Here is a 23,933-nt window from a genome sequence, read left to right as displayed (position 1 = left end):
ATGCAATATCTTCCTATAAGAAACATACCAAAAAGCTCATATTCCACACTTCTTACACTAGTACTGCAAGTACTAGTGTAAGTGTGGAACCTTTATTGGACATTTGAACTTCACGCTCTCCCGAGCGCCTGCGGGCCGCCATCTTTGTAGAATATCAACTCTGCGCTGACGTCATTGACAAACGAGTGTACATGAGCTGGCGTGACCAAATAAGTTAGTGGGAAAGGTCACGGGGCACAGGGGTCGTCTCTCTTGTTTGAGGCACACAACGTGCAGCTCGTCAAGTGGAGTAAGCAAGCAGTAAACAAAAAGAGTGGTGACATCAGCGAATCGCATCAGAGCGCAGCTCGTCTGAAGGATTATAACAAGAAGTTAAATCTGTTATAAACATAAAAATAAATCCTTTAACAGCTGCAGACCAGAAGGAAAGTTCTCGCAACTGTTTGATCAAGCCATGACAATGTAAACAAGACAAATAATTACCTTTTTAGATGGCTCAAAATGCTTTGTGCAGCTTGTTAGGTGCGCGAGTGCACATGCACACATGAACGGCTCTGGCTGCAACCTCCTCTGTGATTCAGGAAGTGATCGGAGCCATTTTCAACGGCCAATTTGCAGAAAAAAATGATTAATCCACCACGGAATAATTATTTTATATATGCAGCATCCAGCGCAGAGCGCGTGGCAGCCGGTGGAACAAAGAACGGCGTCTAGCTGTGAACACAGTCGGTGGGATGCCACAAACAGGAATGAGCAGATCAAAGAAAGTGGGGAGGGGGCGCCACTGCAGCCGCTATAAACGTCTCCTCCGGTAGATCCGGAATCTATTCCAGCCAGGAGCATGGACGACTGGATTCAAGTCTGGGATGGCAAAGATGTTGAGACAGAGACTTAGCACCTGGTGTGAACTTGGCACAAAAACAGACCTTGAATTCCAGCTTCACTGGTTAACTGGCCACAAACACGCCGCGTCATGCCCTGCGTTTTGCAGCACAGCAACGGAGACTTCAGTTAATGTACGGAAGTAACGCTTGTTTGACATGGGCCATGTACAAAATTGTAATTCTAACAGTGGACATTGGCGCATATGTACAGTTGTTCGTCAGTGACGTCAGCGCCGAGCGGATATTCTACAAAGATGGCTGCCCGCAGGCGCTCGGGAAAGCGGGAAGTTCAAATGTCCGATAAAGGAATGTACTTGCGGTAGTAGTGTAAAAAGTGTGTAATATCAGCTCTTTGGTATGCTTCTTATAGGAAAGTATTGCATTTCTCACTGTATAATGTTCTCTTTTAAGCACTGTGTCAGCTGCTGCAAAGCCATCACACTTACACACACACAATACTACAAGTAGGGTGTCTCTGCAGAACCGGAGGCTGCACGTCTACGGCTGCACTTTCAGGCTGCACGCTTCTTCTAATGACGTCGATTCAAACATTGTTTATAGACAGCGCCACCTAATGGCTGCACATTTACAGCTGCACTCTCAGACCGCACGCTTTTTCCTCCCGGTAAACAGAGAATATTATTATATATGGAACAATTGTGATATTTTAAACAAGAATAAGAGTATTTTTCTAGTGTGGTTTGAAAATAACATTATTTTGGTTAAACAATCGATAACACCAGATGGGAATCTTATGCCAACTAATGTACCTGTACCACAAGTTTAATATGGTCTTAAAAGCTATTCCTAGTGGTGTTAAAATGCTATGCAGAGGTTCTTCTAAATCAAAGTCTGGTTTTCCCCCCAAGATTAAGTGCAACCTCTTGTGGAAAAATATGTTTTTCTTCACCACATAAAAATAAAGCTATACGATCTCTTTTTCAACGTGAAATTGCTGTGAAACCTCATGTCATTTCCTCCTGGAGTCAGTTTGCTTGTAATGTTAATTGGAAAACATTTGGGCATTACCTCATAAATATTTCATAACAAACAAAACTAAAGAAATCTCTTTGAAAATTATTCACAAATTCTACCCTGCAAAGCATTTCTTGAGCAGATTTTAAAAAGATATAGATACATATTGTTCATTTTGTTCCCCTCTCCCAGAAACTGTACCACATCTTTTTTGGCATTGCTCATTTACCAAGAACTTTTGGAAGTACATTACCCATTTCATAACAACCAACTTTTGCAAAATACAATACAATTTTCTTTTGTATTGTATGAAGTTTATATTATTGATCTATTCATTATTATGGCAAAGTTTTACATACACAAATGTAAATTCTAAAAAAACAAAAAACATATTCTCTATTTTTTATAAAGAATTTGAAATTTACATGAATAGTATTGAACCCTGTACAAATACAAAGGCTGTAAAAACATTATCAGCATGGACACTCTGTATGAACTGTACCTAATTTGTCATTTTATTTATTTATTTTTATTATTGTTACCATCCATCCATCCATCCATTTTCTTCCGCTTTATCCGGAGTCGGGTCGCGAGGGCAGCTCAAGCAAAGCCGCCCAGACCTTCCGATCCACACACACCTCCCCCAGCTCCTCCGGGGGAACCCCAAGGCGTTCCCAAGCCAGCTGAGAGATGTAGTCCCTCCAGCGTGTCCTGGGTCTTCCCCGGGGCCTCCACCCAATGGGACGTGCCCGGAACACCTTTCCAGCGAGGCATCCGGAAAAGATGCCCGAGCCACCTCAACTAACTCCTTTCGACGTGGAGGAGCAGCGGCTCGACTCCGAGCTCCTCCCAAGTGAACAAGCTCCTCACCCTATCTCTAAGGGAGCGCCCAGCCACCCTGCGGAGGAAACTCATCTCGGCCGCTTGTACTCGCGATCTCGTTCTTTCGGTCCTGAGCCAAATCTCATGACCATAGGTGAGGATCAGAACGTAGATCGATCGGTAAATCAAGAGCTTTGCCCTCCTACTCAGCTCTGTCTTCACTACGACAGTCCAATACAGCGACCGCATCACTGCAGATGCTGCACTGATCCTTCTATCGATCTCACGCTCCATCCGTCCCTCGCTCGTGAACAAGACCCCGAGATACTTAAACTCCTCCACTTGAGGCAAGGACACTCCACCGACCTGAAGAGGGCAAAGCACCTTTTTCCGGTCGAGAACCATGGCCTCGGATTTGGAGGTTGATTTTCATCCGGGACGCTTCACACTCGGCTGCAAACTGCCCCAGTGCACGCTGAAGGTCCTGATTTGACGAAGCCAACAGAACCACATCGTCCGCAAACAGCAGAGACGAGATTCTGTGGTTCCCAAACCAGACCCCCTCTACATCCTGGCTGCGCCTAGAAATTCTGTCCATAAAAATAATGAACAGAACTAGTGACAAAGGGCAGCCCTGGCGGAGGCCAACGTGTACTGGAAACAGGTTTGACTTACTACCAGCAATGCGAACCAAGCTCCTGCTGCGGTCGTACAGGGACCGGATAGCCCTTAGCAAAGGATGCCGGACCCCGTACTCCCGGAGCACTCCCCACAGGGTGCCCCGAGGGACACGGGCGAACGCCTTATCCAGATCCCCCTATAGTTGGAACACACCCTCCGGTCCCCCTTCTTAAACAGAGGGACCACCACCCTGGTCTGCCAATCCAGAGGCACTGTCCCCGATCGCCAAGCGATGTTGCAGAGGCGTGTCAGCCAAGACAGTCCCACAACATCCAGAGACTTAAGGTACTCAGGACGGACTTCATCCACCCCAGGAGCCTTGCCACCAAGGAGCTTTCTAACCACCTCGGTGACTTCGGCCTGGGTAATGGATGAGTCCGCCTCTGAGTCCCCAGTCTCTGCTTCCTCTTCGGAAGACGTGACGATGGGATTAAGGAGATCCTCGAAGTACTCCTTCCACCGCCCAACAACATCCCCAGTCAGGGTCAACAGCTCCCCACCCGCACCGTAAACAGTGCTGGTGGAGAGCTGCTTCCGCCTCCTGAGGCATCAGACAGTTTACCAGAATCTCTTTGAGGCCTCCCAGAACTCCTCCCAGACCCGAGTTTTTGCCTCTGCGACCACATGGGCTGCGGCACGCTTGGCCTGCCGGTACCTGTCAGCCGCCTCTGGGGTCCCACCTACCAACAAAGATAAGTAGGACTCCTTCTTCAGCTTGACGGCATCCCTTACTTCCGGTGTCCACCACCAGGTTTGGGGATTGCCGCTGCGACAGGCACCAGAGACCTTGTGACCACAGCTACGAACGGCCACATCGACAATGGAGGTGGAGAACATGGTCCACTTGGACTCCATGTCTCCAACCTCCCCCGGGATCTGGGAGAAGCTCTCCCGGAGGTGGGAGTTGAAGACCTCGCTGACAGAGGGTTCTGCCAGTCATTCCCAGCAGACCCTCACAATATGTTTGGGCCTGCCAGGTCTGACCGGCTTCCTCCCCTCCCAGCGGATCCAACTCACCACCAGGTGGTGATCGGTTGACAGCTCTGCCCCTCTCTTCACTCGAGTGTCCGAGACACGTGGCCGAAGGTCAGATGATACGACTACAAAGTCGATCATCGACCTCCGGCTCAGGGTATCCTGGTGTCACGTGCACTTATGGACACCCTTGTGCTCGAACATGGTGTTCGTGAAGGACAAACTGTGACTAGCACAGAAGTCCAACAACGGAACACCGCTCGGGTTCAGATCAGGGAGGCCGTGCTTCCCAATCACCCCCCTCCAGGTCTCACTGTTGCTGCCCACGTGGGTGTTGAAATCCCCCAGGAGAACAATAGAGTCCCCAGTCGGACCGCTATCTAGTACCCCTCCCAGGGACTCCAGGAAGGTCGGGTATTCTGCACTGCTGCTCGGCCTGTAGGCCGAGACAACAGTGAGAGACCTGTCCCCGACCCGAAGGCGTAGGGACGCGACCCTCTCGTTCACCGGAGTGAACTCCAACACATGGCGACTGAGCTGGGGAGCAATAAGCAATGCGACCCCAGCTCCCCGCCTCTCCTCGTGGGCAACGCCAGAAAAATGAAGCGTCCAGCCCCTCTCCAGGAGTTGGGTACCAGGGTTACCCCCTGGCAAATTTTTGTTCAGTTATGTAAATGCACTGTATGTGTTGTGCGACTTTTCGATCAATTATATATATATATATATATATATATAATGTATGTATGTATGTACTTCTGTGGTCCACTTTACCATCAAAGGTAAGGGTAAAGATTGTGTTTTTTTTTATTATTAAACAATGTACAGTAATCTTTTAACATGTTTATTAATAGAAGTTGTTATTGCCTGGATGTGAATGAACTCGTGAGTTTTACCAGTATTTTTCTCAAACCAGCTGAGATTTTCTCATCTGTCAATTTTTTTCCAGTGATGTGGACGAATTTGGCAGACGGCTGGACACAGAATCAAAGAAGGAAGACAATTCTGGTGGTAGGTGGGGCTCACTTAAAAAGGGGCTATATTGGAATGAAGTATTACAAATGAATATTATTAGGCCCATGAAAGTGAAAGATGGACAGTTTATCGGATATATGAATGTTTAGCCTGTTTATAGACATGCTGATGTCTGTCTCTGTGTCTGTCTCTCAGGAGGCTCTGAGATCAGTCTGAGGAGCTACTTCAGTGATGTCCACATAACTTGATGTTCTTCCAGTATTTTGGATCAGCGTGTATGTGTGTGTGTATGTGTCTTTGTTGATCACCTTGTTCAAAACTTTCAAATTGTCTGTTGTAGATCGAGAGAACACAGTGACCATACCATAAAATTACATTATTAATTTACCTGATTATAACATTACATTGCTACACATTTTGTCCCAATGCATGAAACAAAGTTTTTTTTTTAAATAAGTAATATTTTGGGGTGAAATAAACCTTTAAAAGCTTAACTTTTTAAATATTTTTGGGTACATTTAACCTTTACAATTATAGGTAGGACCTGAAGTACTACTGTTTGTGCAAAGTGCAGCCTTATAGGCTTGAGAGACGTACAAACTGATTTAGTTAGACTGCAAGTATATTTGGAGTGAAATCAAATTTGAAAATAGCAAGTCACGCTCTTGAATCACAGGTAGGTGGCACAGTCTCTAAAGAAATAGTAGAAGAAGTAGTGTGCAGCCTGAAAGTGCAGCAGTAAACCTGCAGCCATAAACGAACAGCCTCCGGCTCTGCAGACACATACTACTGAATACTACAGACGGTGGCAGTGTAGCTCAAATGCAAGGCACTTTCACTCATGGTTTCATTTATAAACAGACTAATTCCGGACAGTTTACCAACATTAAAAGCAACGCTGTCATTTTTGTTGCTCATTCAGCTGCTCCCGGTTTTGTTCAGGGTCGCCACAGCGGATACAGCCAGATCCACATAGGTAATTGTCACAAGTTTTACGCCGGATGCCCTTCCTGACGCAACTCCAGTTTTACCTGGAGAAACACACACAGCCGCTGGTGTTCCAAAGAGGTCTCCCATCCAAGTACTAACCAGATCCCGCTCTGCTTAGCTTCTGAGATCTGATGGAATCAGGCTGACACAGAGCAGCATATCGCACTTTTAAAGTAATGCGCTAATTCTGAAGGTTTAAATGTTAACCCCTTAACGCCCAAATTTATATAGCTGTATATAAAAAAATGTTTTGTGTGTGTTTTTGCCTTTAAGTAGATGGTAAATAATGTTGAGATTATTAATTTCACTTTTCTTTTAGATAGTAATATTGTGTATTCTGGTGACGACTTTATGTTATAATGTTATAATAATAATAATGGTATGTTGCAAATTTGCGACAACAGGCATACAGGTCAATTTGGTAAGTTGCATATTTGAGTCAGAGATTGTAGCATATATGCGACGATAGGCGTTAAGGGGTTAAACTGACACAAGAGCCAAAAGGCAATATGGGAAATCAGTCTCCTCTCATCACCCCCACCCCTCAAAATGCATAGAACACTGCCATCTACTGGATGGGAGTGTGAATAGCGGCCAATGTGTGATCAGTGATCAACATGCTGAGTCAAATCAAATCAAATTAAATCAATTTTATTTATATAGCGCCAAATCACAACAAACAGTTGCCCCAAGGCGCTTTATATTGTAAGGCAAAAGCCATACAATAATTATGGAAAAACCCCAACGGTCACACTTCACAAACAGAATAATAATAAAAAAACATACATAATCATAAAATACATGGTTACTGGCCAGGGATGTGAGAAAAGCAAATAAATGAACATAAAAATTGGCCTGCATTATCAGGATCCCCCCCGACATCAAACAATCTATTTTTAGACCAAACTGTGCACTTTGTGTTGCCCAAATCTTTGAGATTTTGATTTATTTTTGTCAGATATGTAAAATGAGAGTTATTACTAATATTTTCTGACAACTTCACAAATTTGACAGAAAATAACATTCTGGGAAACATATGTCGTGAATCACATAATGAGCGAGTTTGCGTCAGGAGAAGCCAGTTTGCCATTTTGAAACCCTTGGATGACTATCATAGGCACCTTCAGTGTAGCATTCCTAATCTATATTCTTCTTATTGAAGGAGATGTACCTCCAAAATGATACAGATTGATATCACTGCTACATTCCAGTTATTTGGTGTGAAAAAAATCTGGTAGGCCGGCCTACTGGATGCCTGAATGGCTGGCTGTCAAATCTCACAAGGAGAAATGCCATCTCTTGTGAAACCATAATGCCATTACGGTTCTAGTCATGCATCGAAGTGTTGGGAATTCATGGATGTCAGAATAGCAATTATCAACTTCTCCTGACAGATGTCTCTTCAGGTTTATCACTTACCCAGCCTCTGATGGTCGCAGTGATTTAATTTGCAATATTCAACTTGTCATACAGGATGAGTTATGTCTGACCTGTGTGTCATCCACAAACTGCGAGGCGATACAGAAAGCGTCCTCCATGATGGTTTCCACACAATAGCTGCCATCTTTCTTCATGTGTCGCATACGCTGCTGCAACATCATAGCAATCGCTGTTGTCACGGCGATACATGATGCTATACACCTGATAAAAATTAATGAGGATGTAGCGGCCGGCATCATGAGAAAGTCATGATTTTTTAATCTACGAGGTCTATTAGGTAATAAACCGACCCTTTTATTTTTTTTTTAACTATATGGATTTGAATGACGTGCGATTGCACCAATCATGCTTGAACCCTCGTGCGCATGAGTGAGTTTTTTCATGCGTGTCGATGATGTAATTTCCCTGTGGGCAGGCCTTGAGTGAGATGTGGTCCCGCCCTCTCGGCTGAATTCCTTTGTTTCACACGCTGCTCGAGACGGCGCGCGTTGCTTTATCAAAATTTTTTCTGGACCTGTGAGGAATATCCGAGTGGACACTATTCGAGAAATTAAGCTGGTTTTCGGTGAAAAGTTTAACGGCTGATGAGAGATTATGGGGTGTTTCTGTCACTGTAAGGACTTCCCACGGAGGAGGACGTCGTGCAGCGCTTCCAGGCGCCGTCGTCGGCCTGTTTCAACCTGAAAACATCCTAATTTAAGGCTTAATTCACCCAGGACGTCGTGAGAGAACAGAGAAGATTCAGAAGAGGCCGGCATGAGGACTTTATGCGGACATTCCACTGTTTAAGGACATTTTTAATGAAAGACGTGCGCGCAAATTCGCCGAGTCGTTTCCATGACGACTCGGCAAATCTGTGTGCGCCACGACAGGAAAAACACCTCCGTGTTGAAAACCATTTGTAAAATTCAGGCGGCTTGTGATGGCTTTCAACAACTGAGTAACTGAGAAATTGTTTAACAGCTTGGGCATGTTCCAACTTGCCCGTTAAGGTTTCCAACGGAGGTGTTTTTCCTGTCGCGACCCCCCGCGGTCGGGTCCAGCCCAACATGCGACTCTGCCCGCACGTTCTTTCATTACAAAATGTCCGTTAACAATGGAATGTCCGAATAAACTCCTCATGCCGACTTCTTCTGAAAGTTCTCTGTTCTCTGACGACTTACTGGGTCAACAGAGCCTGAAATGTGGAAGTTTTCAATTTGAAACGGCGAGACGCTGCCGCCTCGAAGCGCAGATCGCCGTCAGGCGCCGTGGGCCGTCCTTACGGTGACACTACCAGACCAAAATCTCTCATCAGCCATTAAATTTGTTACCGAAAACCAGCTGAATTTATCGAATGGTGTCCACTCAGTTGTGACTTACAATTTTGAAAAAATTTGGATCAAACAAAGCAGCAGTCTCTGAGCCATTAATAAACAATGAAAAAACGACGAGAGGGTGGGCCACTCCTCACTCAAAGACTGCCCACAGGCGAATGACATAACCGACAGGCGTGAAAAAACTCTTGCATGCCCACGAGGGTTCAAGCATGTCTGATGTAATCACACGTGATTCAAATCCATATGGTTTTTGAAAAAAATAATAAGGTCGGATACTTTTCTAATAGACCTTGTATTCATGTAACACGTATGAAGACATGTTATCAATGACAGAAATATAATGCAAAGAGTGATATGCACAAAAATGACATAATATGCCCATTCCAGAACTGGATTGTTCAAATTTTTTGCAAAAAAAATGTATGAATAAATCAAATCAAATCAATTTTATTTATATATTGCCAAATCACAACAAACAGTTGCCCCAAGGCGCTTTATATTGTAAGGCAAAGCCATACAGTAATTACGGAAAAACCCCAACGGTCAAAACGACCCCCTGTGAGCAAGCACTTGGCAACAGTGGAAAGGAAAAACTCCCTTTTAACAGGAAGAAACCTCCAGCAGAACCAGGCTCAGGGAGGGGCAGTCTTCTGCTGGGACTGGTTGGGGCTGAGGGAGAGAATCAGGAAAAAGACATGCTGTGGAGGGGAGCAAAGATCAATCACTAATGATTAAATGCAGAGTGGTGTATACAGAGCAAAAAGAGAAAGAAACACTCAGTGCATCATGGGAACCCCCCAGCAGTCTAAGTCTATAGCAGCATAACTAAGGGATGGTTCAGGGTCACCTGATCCAGGCCTAACTATAAGCTTTAGCAAAAAGGAAAGTTTTAAGCCTAATCTTAAAAGTAGAGAGGGTGTCCGTTTCCCTGATCCGAATTGGGAGCTGGTTCCAGAGGAGAGGAGCCTGAAAGCTGAAGGCTCTGCCTCCCATTCTACTCTTACAAACCCTAGGAACTACAAGTAAGCCTGCACTCTATTGGGGTGATATGGTACTATGAGGTCCCTAAGATAAGATGGGACCTGATTATTCAAAACCTTACAAGTAAGAAGAAGAATTTTAAATTCTATTCTAGAATTAACAGGAAGCCAATGAAGAGAAGCCAATGTGGGTGAAATATGCTCTCTCCTTCTAGTCCCCGTCAGTACTCTAGCTGCAGCATTTTGAATTAACTGAAGGCTTTTCAGGGAACGTTTAGGACAACCTGATAATAATGAATTACAATAGTCCAGCCTAGAGGAAATAAATGCATGAATTAGTTTTTCAGCATCACTCTGAGACAAGACCTTTCTAATTTTAGAGATATTGCGTAAATGCAAAAAAGCAGTCCTACATATTTGTTTAATATGTGCATTGAATGACACATCCTGAACAAAAATGACTCCAAGATTTCTCACAGTATTACTAGAGGTCAAGGTAATGCCATCCAGAGTAAGGATCTGGTTAGACCCCATGTTTCTAAGATTTGTGGGGCCAAGTACAATAACTTCAGTTTTATCTGAGTTTAAAAGCAGGAAATTAGAGGTCATCCATGTCTTTATGTCTGTAAGACAAACCTGCAGTTTAGCTAATTGGTGTGTGTCCTCTGGCTTCATGGATAGATAAAGCTGGGTATCATCTGCGTAACAATGAAAATTTAAGCAATGCTGTCTAATAATACTGTCTAAGGGAAGCATGTATAAAGTGAATAAAATTGGTCCTGGCACAGAACCTTGTGGAACTCCATAATTAATCTTAGTCTGTGAAGAAGATTCCCCATTTGCATGAACAAATTGTAATCTATTAGATAAATATGATTCAAACCACCGCAGCGCAGTGCCTTTAATACCTACGGCATGCTCTAATCCAGGGGTAGGCAACCTGTTCCAGAAAGAGCCATGAGGGTGCAGGTTTTCTTTGCAGCCACTGACTCCACCAGGTGATTTCACTGATTAACAGTTCATTTCTGTACTATGATGAATTCTAAACCCTGACTGAAACTCTTCAAATAGACCATTCCTCTGCAGATGATCAGTTAGTAGTAAGATGTCCTAGCTTTACGGAGGGCTTTTTTATAGAGCAACAGACTCTTTTTCCAGGCTAAGTGAAGATCTTCTAAATTACTGAGACGCCATTTCCAATCCAACTTACGGGTTATCTACTTTAAGCTACGAGTTTGTGAGTTATACCATGGAGTCAGGCACTTCTGCTTTAAGGCTCTCTTTTTCAGAGGAGCTACAGCATCCAAAGTTGTCCTCAATGAGGATATAAAACTATTGATGAGATAATCTATCTCACTTACAGAGTTTAGGTAGCTACTCTGTACTGTGTTGGTATATGGCATTAGAGAATGTAAAGAAGGAATCATATCCTTAAACCTAGTTACAGCGATTTCTGAAAGACTTCTAGTGTAATGAAACTTATTTCCCACTGCTGGGTAGTCCATCAGAGTAAATGTAAATGTTATTAAGAAATGATCAGACAGAAGGGAGTTTTCAGGGAATACTGTTAAGTCTTCAATTTCCATACCATAAGTCAGAACAAGATCTAAGATATGATTAAAGTGGTGGGTGGACTCATTTACATTTTGAGCAAAGCCAATCGAGTCTAATAATAGATTAAATGCAGTGTTGAGGCTGTCATTCTCAGCATCTGTGTGGATGTTAAAATCGCCCACTATAATTATCTTATCTGAGCTAAGCACTAAGTCAGACAAAAAGTCTGAAAATTCACAGAGAAACTCACAGTAACGACCAGGTGGACGATAGATAACAACAAATAAAAGTGGTTTTTGGGACTTCCAATTTGGATGGACAAGACTAAGAGTCAAGCTTTCAAATGAATTAAAGCTCTGTCTGTGTTTTTGATTAATTAATAAGCTGGAGTGGAAGATTGCTGCTAATCCTCCCCCTCCGCCCGTGCTACGAGCGTTCTTGCAGTTAGTGTGACTCGGGGGTGTTGACTCATTTAAACTAACATATTCATCCTGCTGTAACCAGGTTTCTGTAAGGCAGAATAAATCAATATGTTGATCAATTATTATATCATTTACTAACAGGGACTTAGAAGAGAGAGATCTAATGTTTAATAGACCACATTTAACTGTTTTAGTCTGTGGTGGAGTTGAAGGTGTTATATTATTTTTTCTTTTTGAATTTTTATGCTTAAATAGATTTTTGCTGGTTATTGGTGGTCTGGGAGCAGGCACAGTCTCTACGGGGATGGGGTAATGAGGGGATGGCAGAGGGAGAGAAGCTACAGAGAGGTGTGTAAGACTACAACTCTGCTTCCTGGTCCCAACCCTGGATAGTCACGGTTTGGAGGATTTAATAAAATTGGCCAGATTTCTAGAAATGAGAGCTGCTCCATCCAAAGTGGGATGGATGCCGTCTCTCCTAACAACTTCACATTTCTCAAAACAGAGTCGCCAATAACCAGAGTTTGATCCTCAGCGGGTGTGTCGCCGAGTGGGGAAAAATGGTTAGAAATGTGAACGGGTTGGCGGTGTACACGGGGCTTCTGATTAGGACTACGCTTCCTCCTCACAGTCACCCAGTCGGCCTGCTTTCCCGGCTGCTCGGGATCCGCTGGAGGGTAACTAACGGCGGCTAAGCTACCTTGGTCCGCACCGACTACAGGGGCCTGGCTAGCTGTAGGATTTTCCAAGGTGCGGAGCCGAGTCTCCAATTCGCCCAGCCTGGCCTCCAAAGCTACGAATAAGCTACACTTATTACAAGTACTGTTACTGCTAAAGGAGTCCGAGGAATAACTAAACATTTCACACCCAGAGCAGAAAAGTGCGGGAGAGACAGGAGAAACCACCATGCTAAACCGGCTAAGAGCTAGTAGCTTCGCTAAGCTAGCGGATTCCTAAAAATACACAAAGTGAATAATGTGTAAATAATTTAGAGGTGATTCAGCAGAGGGAGTGCTTTAGTTAAGGCACATGAAGATTACACTGTAAAACAAATCATTATCTAGTTAACTAGATCAATCTAACTGCACAGATTAAACAGCTAACAGATACAGCAAAACACCGCTGTGCTCCGGAACAGGAAGTGATACAATACCGCAGTGAGAGCCAACCACCAGTAGAGGCAGTCAAATAACAATAATAATAAGAGAAGTGTAGGTGCTTTTAAACAGCTTATTGTCATGTGATTATTGATGATGGCAGCAGAATCACGTGACATTTATGCAGTCATATGATGTTTCTTGCACCTTCTCGCCATGGCCCAAGTTGGCCTGGGATATTGGCCTTTAATATATGGCTACGACCCTACGTGCATCTGATTGGCTGATTTCCGGTCTGATATTTTCCCATATCAGACCAGTTACCATGACAATCGGTCAGGAACGCGTATCACATTCATTACAAACCAGAAAACTAAAAACACGATTAGAAAAACCAAGTCAGACATGAACATACTCGACTGGTGTTGCAGACCAAACAGCCTGCCTCTAAAAATCGGTCCACCTTTTGCATCTGTGTCATATCGGACCACAGCAGCACATCTGAGATGGAGTCTCTTCACCCAAAGCGATCAAATCGATTAATGGGATTATTAACCATCAGACGATAAAGGTAAAACCTCTTAAATCATTCTAAAGTCTATTTTAAGCAGAAATGAGGTGAAATTCTGTGACGCTTTGAAATGACCAATGCGCAGTGAACGCATCAGCGAGCAGCTCGTTAAGCTGCGGCGCTCGAATCGCTTATGATCTGTCTTATGATGAAATAATGCTGAATTTATGTGGAAATGATTGTTTTTTTCAGAAGCTATACTTATCTGTCGCTAAGGTAGATGATGACTGGTGTGCAGTTTGAAGCAGAAATGAGGTTTTAATCCGTGAACCGCGGCTAATGACACATGCGCAGATGCAAAAGGCGGACCGATTTTTAGGGCGGACCATTCAGTCGGTGACACCGGACCATCTCTTAGCAAGTTCTTCATGGAGGTGAAGTGAACAGGTCTGACTACGAGCCCAAAACCATCAGCAGTTTTCATATTTGAGCAATACCTTAGGTTTGCATTTTTATATATATATAGTAGCCATATAATAAACAAATTATTAACCTCACTCGCTCGATCTGTACAGGAATATCAGACTTCTGTGTTTTTCGCACAGACCCGAGTGTTAGCGATATTTTCCCGTACAGACCTCATGCTCAGTTAATAATCCTTTAATATCAAACCCATACTGGGGAATACGAACCCCGTCTGTCGGATGGGTAACCTGTTCGTGGGGTAATGCGGCCAGGTTAAAGGCATGTTCATTTTAGGTGGTTGGCTCTCACTGCGGTATTGTATCACTGCCTGTTCCAGAGCACAGCGGTGTTTTGCTGTATCTGTTAGCTGTTTAATCTGCACAGTTAGATTGATCTAGTTAACTAGATAACGATTTGTTTCACAGTGTAATCTTCACGTGCCTTAACTAAAGCACTCCCTCTGCTGAATCACCTCTAAATTATTTACACATTATTCACTTTGTGTGTTTTTAGGAATCCGCTAGCTTAGTGCAGCTACTAGCTCTTAGCCGGTTTAGCATGGCGGCTTCTCCTGTCTCTCCTGCCCTTTCTGCTCTGGGTGTGAAATGTTTAGTTATTCCTCTGCCTCCTTTAGCAGTAATGGTACTTGTAATAAGTGTAGCTTATTCGTAGCTTTGGAGGCCAGGCTGGGCGAATTGGAGACTCGGCTCCGCACCGTGGAAAATTGTACAGCTAGCCAGCAACCATAGTCAATTGTCTTCCGGGGGCCAGAGCAGGTGACATTGAAGGAAATTTGAAAATGCTGGCTAAGGCCAACGCGTAAATTTGGTAAGATTGTAATTCACGTCGGCAGTAATGACACCCGGTTACGCCAAACGGAGGTCACTAAAATTAACATTGAATCGGTGTGTAACTTTGCAAAAACAATGTCGGACTCTGTAGTTTTCTCTGGGCCCCTCCCCAATCGGACCGGGAGTGACATGTTTAGCCGCATGTTCTCCTTGAATTGCTGGCTGTCTGAGTGGTGTCCAAAAAATGAGGTGGGCTTCATAGATAATTGGCAAAGCTTCTGGGGAAAACCTGGTCTTGTTAGGAGAGACGGCATCCATCCCACTTTGGATGGAGCAGCTCTCATTTCTAGAAATCTGGCCAATTTTCTTAAATCCTCCAAACCGTGACTATCCAGGGTTGGGACCAGGAAGCAGAGTTGTAGTCTTACACACCTCTCTGCAGCTTCTCTCCCCCTGCCATCCCCTCATTACCCCATCCCCGTAGAGACGGTGCCTGCTCCCAGACCACCAATAACCAGCAAAAATCTATTTAAGCATAAAAATTCAAAAAGAAAAAATAATATAGCACCTTCAACTGCACCACAGACTAAAACAGTTAAATGTGGTCTATTAAACATTAGGTCTCTCTCTTCTAAGTCCCTGTTAGTAAATGATATAATAATTGATCAACATATTGATTTATTCTGCCTTACAGAAACCTGGTTACAGCAGGATGAATGTTAGTTTAAATGAGTCAACACCCCCGAGTCACACTAACTGCCAGAATGCTCGTAGCACGGGCCGAGGCAGAGGATTAGCAGCAATCTTCCATTCCAGCTTATTAATTAATCAAAAAGCCAGACAGAGCTTTAATTCATTTGAAAGCTTGACTCTTAGTCTTGTCCATCCAAATTGGAAGTCCCAAAAACCAGTTTTGTTATTATCTATTGTCCACCTGGTCGTTACTGTGAGTTTCTCTGTGAATTTTTGGACCTTTTGTCTGACTTAGTGCTTAGCTCAGATAAGATAATTATAGTGGGCGATTTTAACATCCACACAGATGCTGAGAATGACAGCCTCAACACTGCATTTAATCTATTATTAGACTCAATTGGCTTTGCTCAAAATGTAAATGAGTCCACCCACCACTTTAATCATATCTTAGATCTTGTTCTGACTTATGGTATGGAAATTGAAGACTTAACAGTATTCCCTGAAAACTCCCTTCTGTCTGATCATTTCTTAATAACATTTACATTTACTCTGATGGACTACCCAGCAGTGGGAAATAAGTTTCATTACACTAGAAGTCTTTCAGAAATCACTGTAACTAGGTTTAAGGATATGATTCCTTCTTTACGTTCTCTAATGCCATATACCAACACAGTACAGAGTAGCTACCTAAACTCTGTAAGTGAGATAGAGTATCTCGTCAATAGTTTTACATCCTCATTGAAGACAACTTTGGATGCTGTAGCTCCTCTGAAAAAGAGAGCTTTAAATCAGAAGTGCCTGACTCCGTGGTATAACTCACAAACTCGCAGCTTAAAGCAGATAACCCGTAAGTTGGAGAGGAAATGGCGTCTCACTAATTTAGAAGATCTTCACTTAGCCTGGAAAAAGAGTCTGTTGCTCTATAAAAAAAAAAGCCCTCCGTAAAGCTAGGACATCTTACTACTCATCACTAATTGAAGAAAATAAGAACAACCCCAGGTTTCTTTTCAGCACTGTAGCCAGGCTGACAAAGAGTCAGAGCTCTATTGAGCCAAGTATTCCTTTAACTTTAACTAGTAATGACTTCATGACTTTCTTTGCTAATAAAATTTTAACTATTAGAGAAAAAATTACTCATAACCATCCCAAAGACGTATCGTTATCTTTGGCTGCTTTCAGTGATGCCGGTATTTGGTTAGACTCTTTCTCTCCGATTGTTCTGTCTGAGTTATTTTCATTAGTTACTTCATCTGTTGTGTGGGCCGCCAGAAGAGGAGGTACTGCTGGCCCACCACCAGAGGGCGCCCTGCCTGAAGTGCGGGCTTCAGGCATGAGAGGGCGCTGCCGCCTCACAGGAACAGCCAAGGTGACAGCTGTCACTCATCAACTATGACAGCTGTCACCGATCATCTGCACTTCACCCCAGATAAAAGCAGGATGACACCTCCACCACGTCGCCGAGATATCGTTCTTCTAAGGAGGTAATATTCTCAGCCATAAACTAAACTGTATCTTAGTCTGACCTCTTTTTGCAGCCGCTTTCCTGTGGAGCCTTGTCCGCTGATTGGTGGTTTGTGAGAGTGCCGACGTCTTCGCCTCTCACTCTTTCCAGATAAGTGCTGAAACAGGAGCTGTACGAGTGTGTGATTTGAGGTGGAGGTGGAATTCTCACTGTTGTTGTTACTGGGTGACACTTGACTGTCTTTGCTCTTCGCCAGCAGTACCAGATCCGACACGCGGAGACGGTGGCCACCTGGGGAATTCGGGACCTGGCAGCTCCAGTATCCTTCGGGTTCGGTGGCGGAGGAAATCGTGTGGTTCCGGTTCTTCTTTAGACGGACGTCTCCTATCGTCGAGCCTGCCCACACGACACCTTTATCCATTGACTTTGTATCATTCTATAATCTGCTGTGTATGGTTGTGGCATTCACAACAGTAAAGTGTTCAAATTTGACTCCTTCTACTGTCCGTTCATTTGCGCCCCCTGTTGTGGGTCCGTGTCACTACACTTTCACAACATCATCCAAACCATTAACATGTCTATTAGACCCCATTCCTACCAGGCTGCTCAAGGAAGCCCTACCATTATTTAATGCTTCGATCTTAAATATGATCAATCTATCTTTATTAGTTGGCTATGTACCACAGGCTTTTAAGGTGGCAGTAATTAAACCATTACTTAAAAAGCCATCACTTGACCCAGCTATCTTAGCTAATTATAGGCCAATCTCCAATAGATTACAATTTGTTCATGTAAATGGGGAATCTTCTTCACAGACTAAGGTTAATTATGGAGTTCCACAAGGTTCTGTGCTAGGACCAATTTTATTCACTTTATACATGCTTCCCTTAGGCAGTATTATTAGACGGCATTGCTTAAATTTTCATTGTTACGCAGAACAATGAAAAAACTGCAGGATTGTCTTACAGACATAAAGACATGGATGACCTCTAATTTCCTGCTTTTAAACTCAGATAAAACTGAAGTTACTGTACTTGGCCCCACAAATCTTAGAAACATGGTGTCTAACCAGATCCTTACTCTGGATGGCATTACCCTGACCTCTAGTAATACTGTGAGAAATCTTGGAGTCATTTTTGATCAGGATATGTCATTCAATGCGCATATTAAACAAATATGTAGGACTGCTTTTTTGCATTTACGCAATATCTCTAAAATTAGAAAGGTCTTGTCTCAGAGTGATGCTGAAAAACTAATTCATGCATTTATTTCCTCTAGGCTGGACTATTGTAATTCATTATTATCAGGTTGTCCTAAAAGTTCCCTGAAAAACCTTCAGTTAATTCAAAATGCTGCAGCTAGAGTACTAACGGGGACTAGAAGGAGAGAGCATATCTCACCCATATTGGCCTCTCTTCATTGGCTTCCTGTTAATTCTAGAATAAAATTTAAAATTCTTCTTCTTACTTATAAGGTTTTGAATAATCAGGTCCCATCTTATCTTAGGGACCTCATAGTACCATATCACCCCAGTAGAGCACTTCGCTCTCAGACTGCAGGCTTACTTGTAGTTCCTAGGGTTTCTAAGAGTAGAATGGGAGGCAGAGCCTTCAGCTTTCAGGCTCCTCTCCTGTGGAACCAGCTCCCAATTCAGATCAGGGAGACAGACACCCTCTCTACTTTTAAGATTAGGCTTAAAACTTTCCTTTTTGCTAAAGCTTATAGTTAGGGCTGGATCAGGCGACCCTGAACCATCCCTTAGTTATGCTGCTATAGACTTAGACTACTGGGGGGTTTCCATGATGCACTGAGTGTTTCTTTCTCTTTTGCTCTGTATGCACCACTCTGCATTTAATCATTAGTGATTGATCTCTGCTCCCCTCCACAGCATGTCTTTTTCCTGGTTCTCTCCCTCAGCCCCAACCAGTCCTAGCAGAAGACTGCCCCTCCCTGAGCCTGGTTCTGCTGGAGGTTTCTTCCTGTTAAAAGGGAGTTTTTCCTTCCCACTGTCGCCAAGTGCTTGCTCACAGGGTGTCGTTTTGACCGTTGGGGTTTTTACGTAATTATTGTATGGCCTTGCCTTACAATATAAAGCGCCTTGGGGCAACTGTTTGTTGTGATTTGGCGCTATATAAATAAAACTGATTGATTGATTGATTGATTTTATGATGCACTGATGATAAATGAACTTAAATCAAAATTTCATCTCTACAACATTGTAGTTTATTTTTAAGGGTTGATTACATTATTTACACAACAAATAATAATCATATGTTGCGCTTACAGTGCAAGCAAGGTTCAACTTTGAGATGTTTCGATGAGGCCAGTATATGCCTGTTCCGATATGGCCAGCAGAGGGCGCTTTATCAATTCTGTACGTTTTTGACTAGTCATTGATTAGGACTCACAATTTGCATTAGTGACATTTTAATACCTACCTACGCCAAATTATGGTAATAATATTCAGATGATTCATGAAGAAAAAGCCCCTCCAATCAAACAAAAAACTAAACAACAAAAAGGAAGCACTGTTAGGTCCAAAAAGAGTAATGTAAGTAATGCCATGAATCAATTGGTCCAGAGTTGAATGTTGTATGGTAACTGCTGTGACATCTAACAACCGACTCATTTCGATGTGGAACCAGCTTATTTTTTTTTCCATTTTTAGCTCCTCACCTGGTAACAGAATGATAATTAAGGATATATTCCATTTACATTATTTTACCATAAAGATTGTGACCTGACTCAATCACACCACTATTAAAAAAAATTATATTTGTATTGTGAAAGCAAAATACAAGTAATTGTCTCCATGTGATGCCATGTTTATTTCATATTATATTATTATATTATTATTTCATATTGTGTTCATTACTATGGAAATGCACTGTGAAATGTCCTTGCTTAACCCAGAGACTGTTCATGCAGCTTGCGCAAAAGACTGATAGCCACGTTTCTGTCTGACTCAGAGTGACACAGAGTCTGTTCTGATTCCGTTCTGATCGCGCCTAACTGCAGCCTTGAGACAAAAACATCTTCTTCAGATGAAGTCATTTTCAGATAGCTACCAGTATCAGTTTAGGGAGGTGAGCTCATGAGAATGTGCGCACGAACACTGTCCTGACGTGTACATAAGGATGCACTCTAAGTGTTGATTTGCACACACATGCACAGACGCTTGCTGTATGTTATTCGTTGGTGTATCCAAAGCACTTTGTATAATAACCCTGTTGATCCTGACAAACAGTCAACCTCCTGATTCTTCCTTCCATGACAGCCAGAGACCGCTTGAAATTTTGCCTCCACAGTATAAATAATTCAAATAATAATAAATAATATTTGTGATATTTTAGAGGAACACACGAAAGAGTTTAAACATTACCTGTATTCTCTGGCATCCTTCGGTCTCAGAAGACCATGGAAATGCGCCTGGTAAGGGTCCGTATGATGTCTATTGGAGCTGAAGCAGCTCGTGGTATGGCTGTAGAGACCGATACGGGAGTGGCAGTCTCTGCCACAGTGGCTGCACTTGAAGGTTGTCGGATCACTGGGGCGTGTAGCCTGGTGGAGCTTGCGAAGAGCATGCTTGTCGTTGGCTTCCTGCTGGAGTTTGGTTTTGCCAGTCTGGAGACCCTGGTGCAGCTCCTTCCACCACTTGCCTCTATCTGTGACAGCCTGTTCCCAGTTTTTGGGGTCCAACTGGACCGCTTTCATGTCTTGTTGCATGCGTCCTTGAAATGCAGATGGGGGCGTCCCTGCGCACAGCTGTCAGAGGCAAGCTCACCGTAGAGCAGATCTTTTGGGATCCTCCCATCAGGCATATGGAAAACATGTCCGAGTCAGCGGAGACGGTGCTGCCGAAGCAGTGTGTAAAGACTGGAGAGTCCGGCGCGGGCGAGCACCTCATTGTTGGTCACCTTGTCTGACCACCTGATGTCCAGGATGCGCCACAGGCAGCGCATGTGGAAGGTGTTGAGTGTCCGCTCTTGCCTGGCGTACAGGATCCAAGACTCACAGCCATACAGCAAGCTGCTGAGGACACAGCCTTGGTGTGTGCTGACAGCTTGCGTTTTTCTCATGCATGCTTTGATAGTCTGGCAATTATGACTGATGCTCGCCCGATCCATCTGCCAATCTCAGGGTCCATGGAGAGGTTGTCAGTCACAGTGGAACCAAGGTAGGTGAACTCCTGGACCACCTGCAACTCATAGTCACTGATGCTGATTTGTGGGGCAGTGTCAACGCCTTGAGCCATCACATTGGTCTTTTTGAGGCTGACTGTCAGACCAAATCCCGAACTGGCACTTGAGAAGCTGTCCATGAGGTGCTTTAACTGCTCGTTAGAGTGTCTTACTAGGGCACCGTCGTCAGCGAAAAGCATATCTCTGATGAGAACCTTGTGGACTTTGGTCATTGCTTTCAGTTGGGACAGGCTGAACAGCTTGCCATCTGACCTGGTGTGGAGACAGATTCCCTCAGTCGACAAGCCAAAGGCCCGCTTCAGCATCATTGCAAAGTAGGTGCCGAATAATGTTGGAGTGAGGACACACCCCAGTTTCACACCGCTGTTGATACGAAAGGCCTCAGATGATGAGCCGTCAAACTGGACGATGCCTTTCATGCCCGTGTGGAAATACTGGATCAACCTAAGGAGCTTGGGAGGGCATCCAATCTTAGCGAGGTAGTTAGATCAATAAAGGTGATGTAAAGGGGCTGCCTCTGCTCTCGGCACTTCTCCTGCAGCTATCTCAGTGAGAAAATCATGTCGATTGTGGAACGCTGGGATCTGAAGCCATACTGTGACTGTGGGTACACTCTGTCAGCCAGCTGCTGTAGGCAGTTCAAGAGGACCCAAGCAAAGGCCTTGCCAACGATGCTGAGGAGGGAGATACCTCGGTAACTGTTGCAATCACTCCTATCCCCCTTGTTCTTGTAAAGAGTAATGATGTTGCAGTCTCTCATGTCCTGAGGTACCTCGCCTTCCTCCCAACACTGACAGAGGAGTTCATACAGCTGGTCAAGCAGAGCGTCTTTGCCACACTTGATGATTTCAGGTGGGATTCCGTCCATGCCTTGTGCTTTTCTGGTGGGTAGCCTTACTCAGCTCCTCCACAGTAGGCACGGCATCCAGCTGGTCCATGATGGGGAGGCTCTTTATGTCCTCAAGGGTGCCACTGGTGATGGTGGTTTCCCTGTTATAGAGCTCTGAGTAATGCTCCACCCATCGCTCCATCTGCTTTCCTCTAGTTTTTGATGGTCACGCCAGTTGTGGTCTTGAGTGGCACTGTCTTGTTTTTGGTCGGGCCTATGGCTTTCTTGATGCCATCATAGACACCAGCAATGTTGCCCGTATCAGCTGCACGCTGAATGCTCTCATACAGCTGTAACCAGAAGTCATTGGCGCAGCGCCTGGCTGTCCTCTGTACCTCACATCTGGCTGCTCAGAGTCTACAGTGATGTCTGGGAGGGGTTCTGCTTGTAGTCCAGGGCGGCCACATGCCTCTTCTCAGTGAAAGCAGTTAGCTCAATGGAGTTGTCTTCAAACCAGTCTGGAGACTTCCTAGTTTTCTTGTCAAAGACGGGGAAGACAGTGTCATGAATGGCGTCATGAAGGCAGCTCCACCTCAGCTGTGCATTTCTATCTGGTGGGTCAGAGCGAAGGGCGTCTCTGAGGGACCGGCAGAACAACTCAAGACACCTCTCGGGACCGCATGCAGTTGGTGTTAATATGTGGCTTTCCTGGGAGCTTGGACCAGTGCAACTTCCTTGGCTGCAGTCTGATTTTAGAGCAGACGATGGAGTGGACAGTGTTGCAGTCATCGCTGTGGTAGGAGCGAGTGAACAACACATTCTGCAGGTGGCATCGCCGTGTGATGATCAGGTCCAGCTGGTGCCAGTGTTTGGAGTGGGGATGGCGCCACGACAGCTTGTGTTGTGCCTTGGTCTGAAAGGAGTTAGTGATGCACAGTTCGTTGAGAATGCACAGCTCTAGCAGCCGTTGCCCGTTCTCGTTCATGCTGCCAACACCATGCGGCCCAAGACAGGAGGACCAGGAGTCATGGTCAGCGCCCACTCTGGCGTTGAATTCACTAAGTAGCACCGGAGTTTCCTGCCTGGGGGGTCCCACGAATGACGGTCTGCAGCTGGTCATAAAACTCATCCTTCACATCCTGTGGGGAGTAGAGGGTGGGAGCATACACACTGACGAGGGTGATGGGTCCGTCGGTTAAATGGAGACGGAGGGTGTAGATTCGCTCTGTTCCATCCTCACTAGGCTCTATCATCTGCAACAGAGAGTTTCTGATGCAAAGCCAACTCCATGCTCTCTGGTTTCGTCTGCGGCCTTCCCCCTCCAGATGAAGGTGTAATCCTTCTCATGCAGTGTGCCAGATTCTGCCAGGCAAGTCTACTGCAGTGCGGCGATGTCAACACTGAGCCTCGGCAGTCGTTGATAATTAAGGGTACATTCCATTTACATTATTTTACCATAAAGATTGTGACCTGACTCAATCACACCACGATTTAAAAAATATATATGTATAAATAATTCAAATAAATAATATTTGTGATATTTTAGAGGAACAAATGAAAGAGTTTAACATTACCTGTGTTAGTACGGTCAGATCATATAAAACGTTAAGAACGTGATTGGGTCTTTGTCCGGGTATACCACGCTCAGTGTAGGTGCCGTGATTTTATGCTACAAAACATATCTGTGATGAGACTAACGTTTATAACAGTGTCGCCAAATTGCCTTAAAGCTATAGGGCCACCCAAAATTCACGAAACTGACAAAATTAGCATCCAAGCATTGTAGTGTCGGTTTACTTTTGAAAAGCCTTGTAAAATTACAGCTCATTTTAATCAAGGGAACATACTTATCTTCCACAACGAATATGG

At 44.2% G+C, this 23,933-nt stretch overlaps 1 protein-coding gene across 2 annotated transcripts in view; it reads right to left on the bottom strand.

The window, feature by feature from the left end:
• The window catches only part of LOC117522591 (ADP-ribosylarginine hydrolase Tri1-like), a 48,629-nt gene that overhangs the window by 7,199 nt on the left and 17,497 nt on the right, over window positions 1-23,933 (bottom strand). For both annotated transcript variants that reach the window (XM_034184039.1, XM_034184047.1), the window contains exon 8: window positions 7,790-7,940. In XM_034184039.1, the coding sequence (XP_034039930.1) occupies window positions 7,790-7,940 (151 nt within the window). The remainder of the gene's footprint in view (window positions 1-7,789; window positions 7,941-23,933) is intronic.

Source organism: Thalassophryne amazonica, chromosome 2 (genome assembly GCF_902500255.1).
Source record: "Thalassophryne amazonica chromosome 2, fThaAma1.1, whole genome shotgun sequence".
Taxonomy (NCBI): domain Eukaryota; kingdom Metazoa; phylum Chordata; class Actinopteri; order Batrachoidiformes; family Batrachoididae; genus Thalassophryne; species Thalassophryne amazonica.
This window is presented reverse-complemented; position numbering and strand designations above follow the sequence as displayed.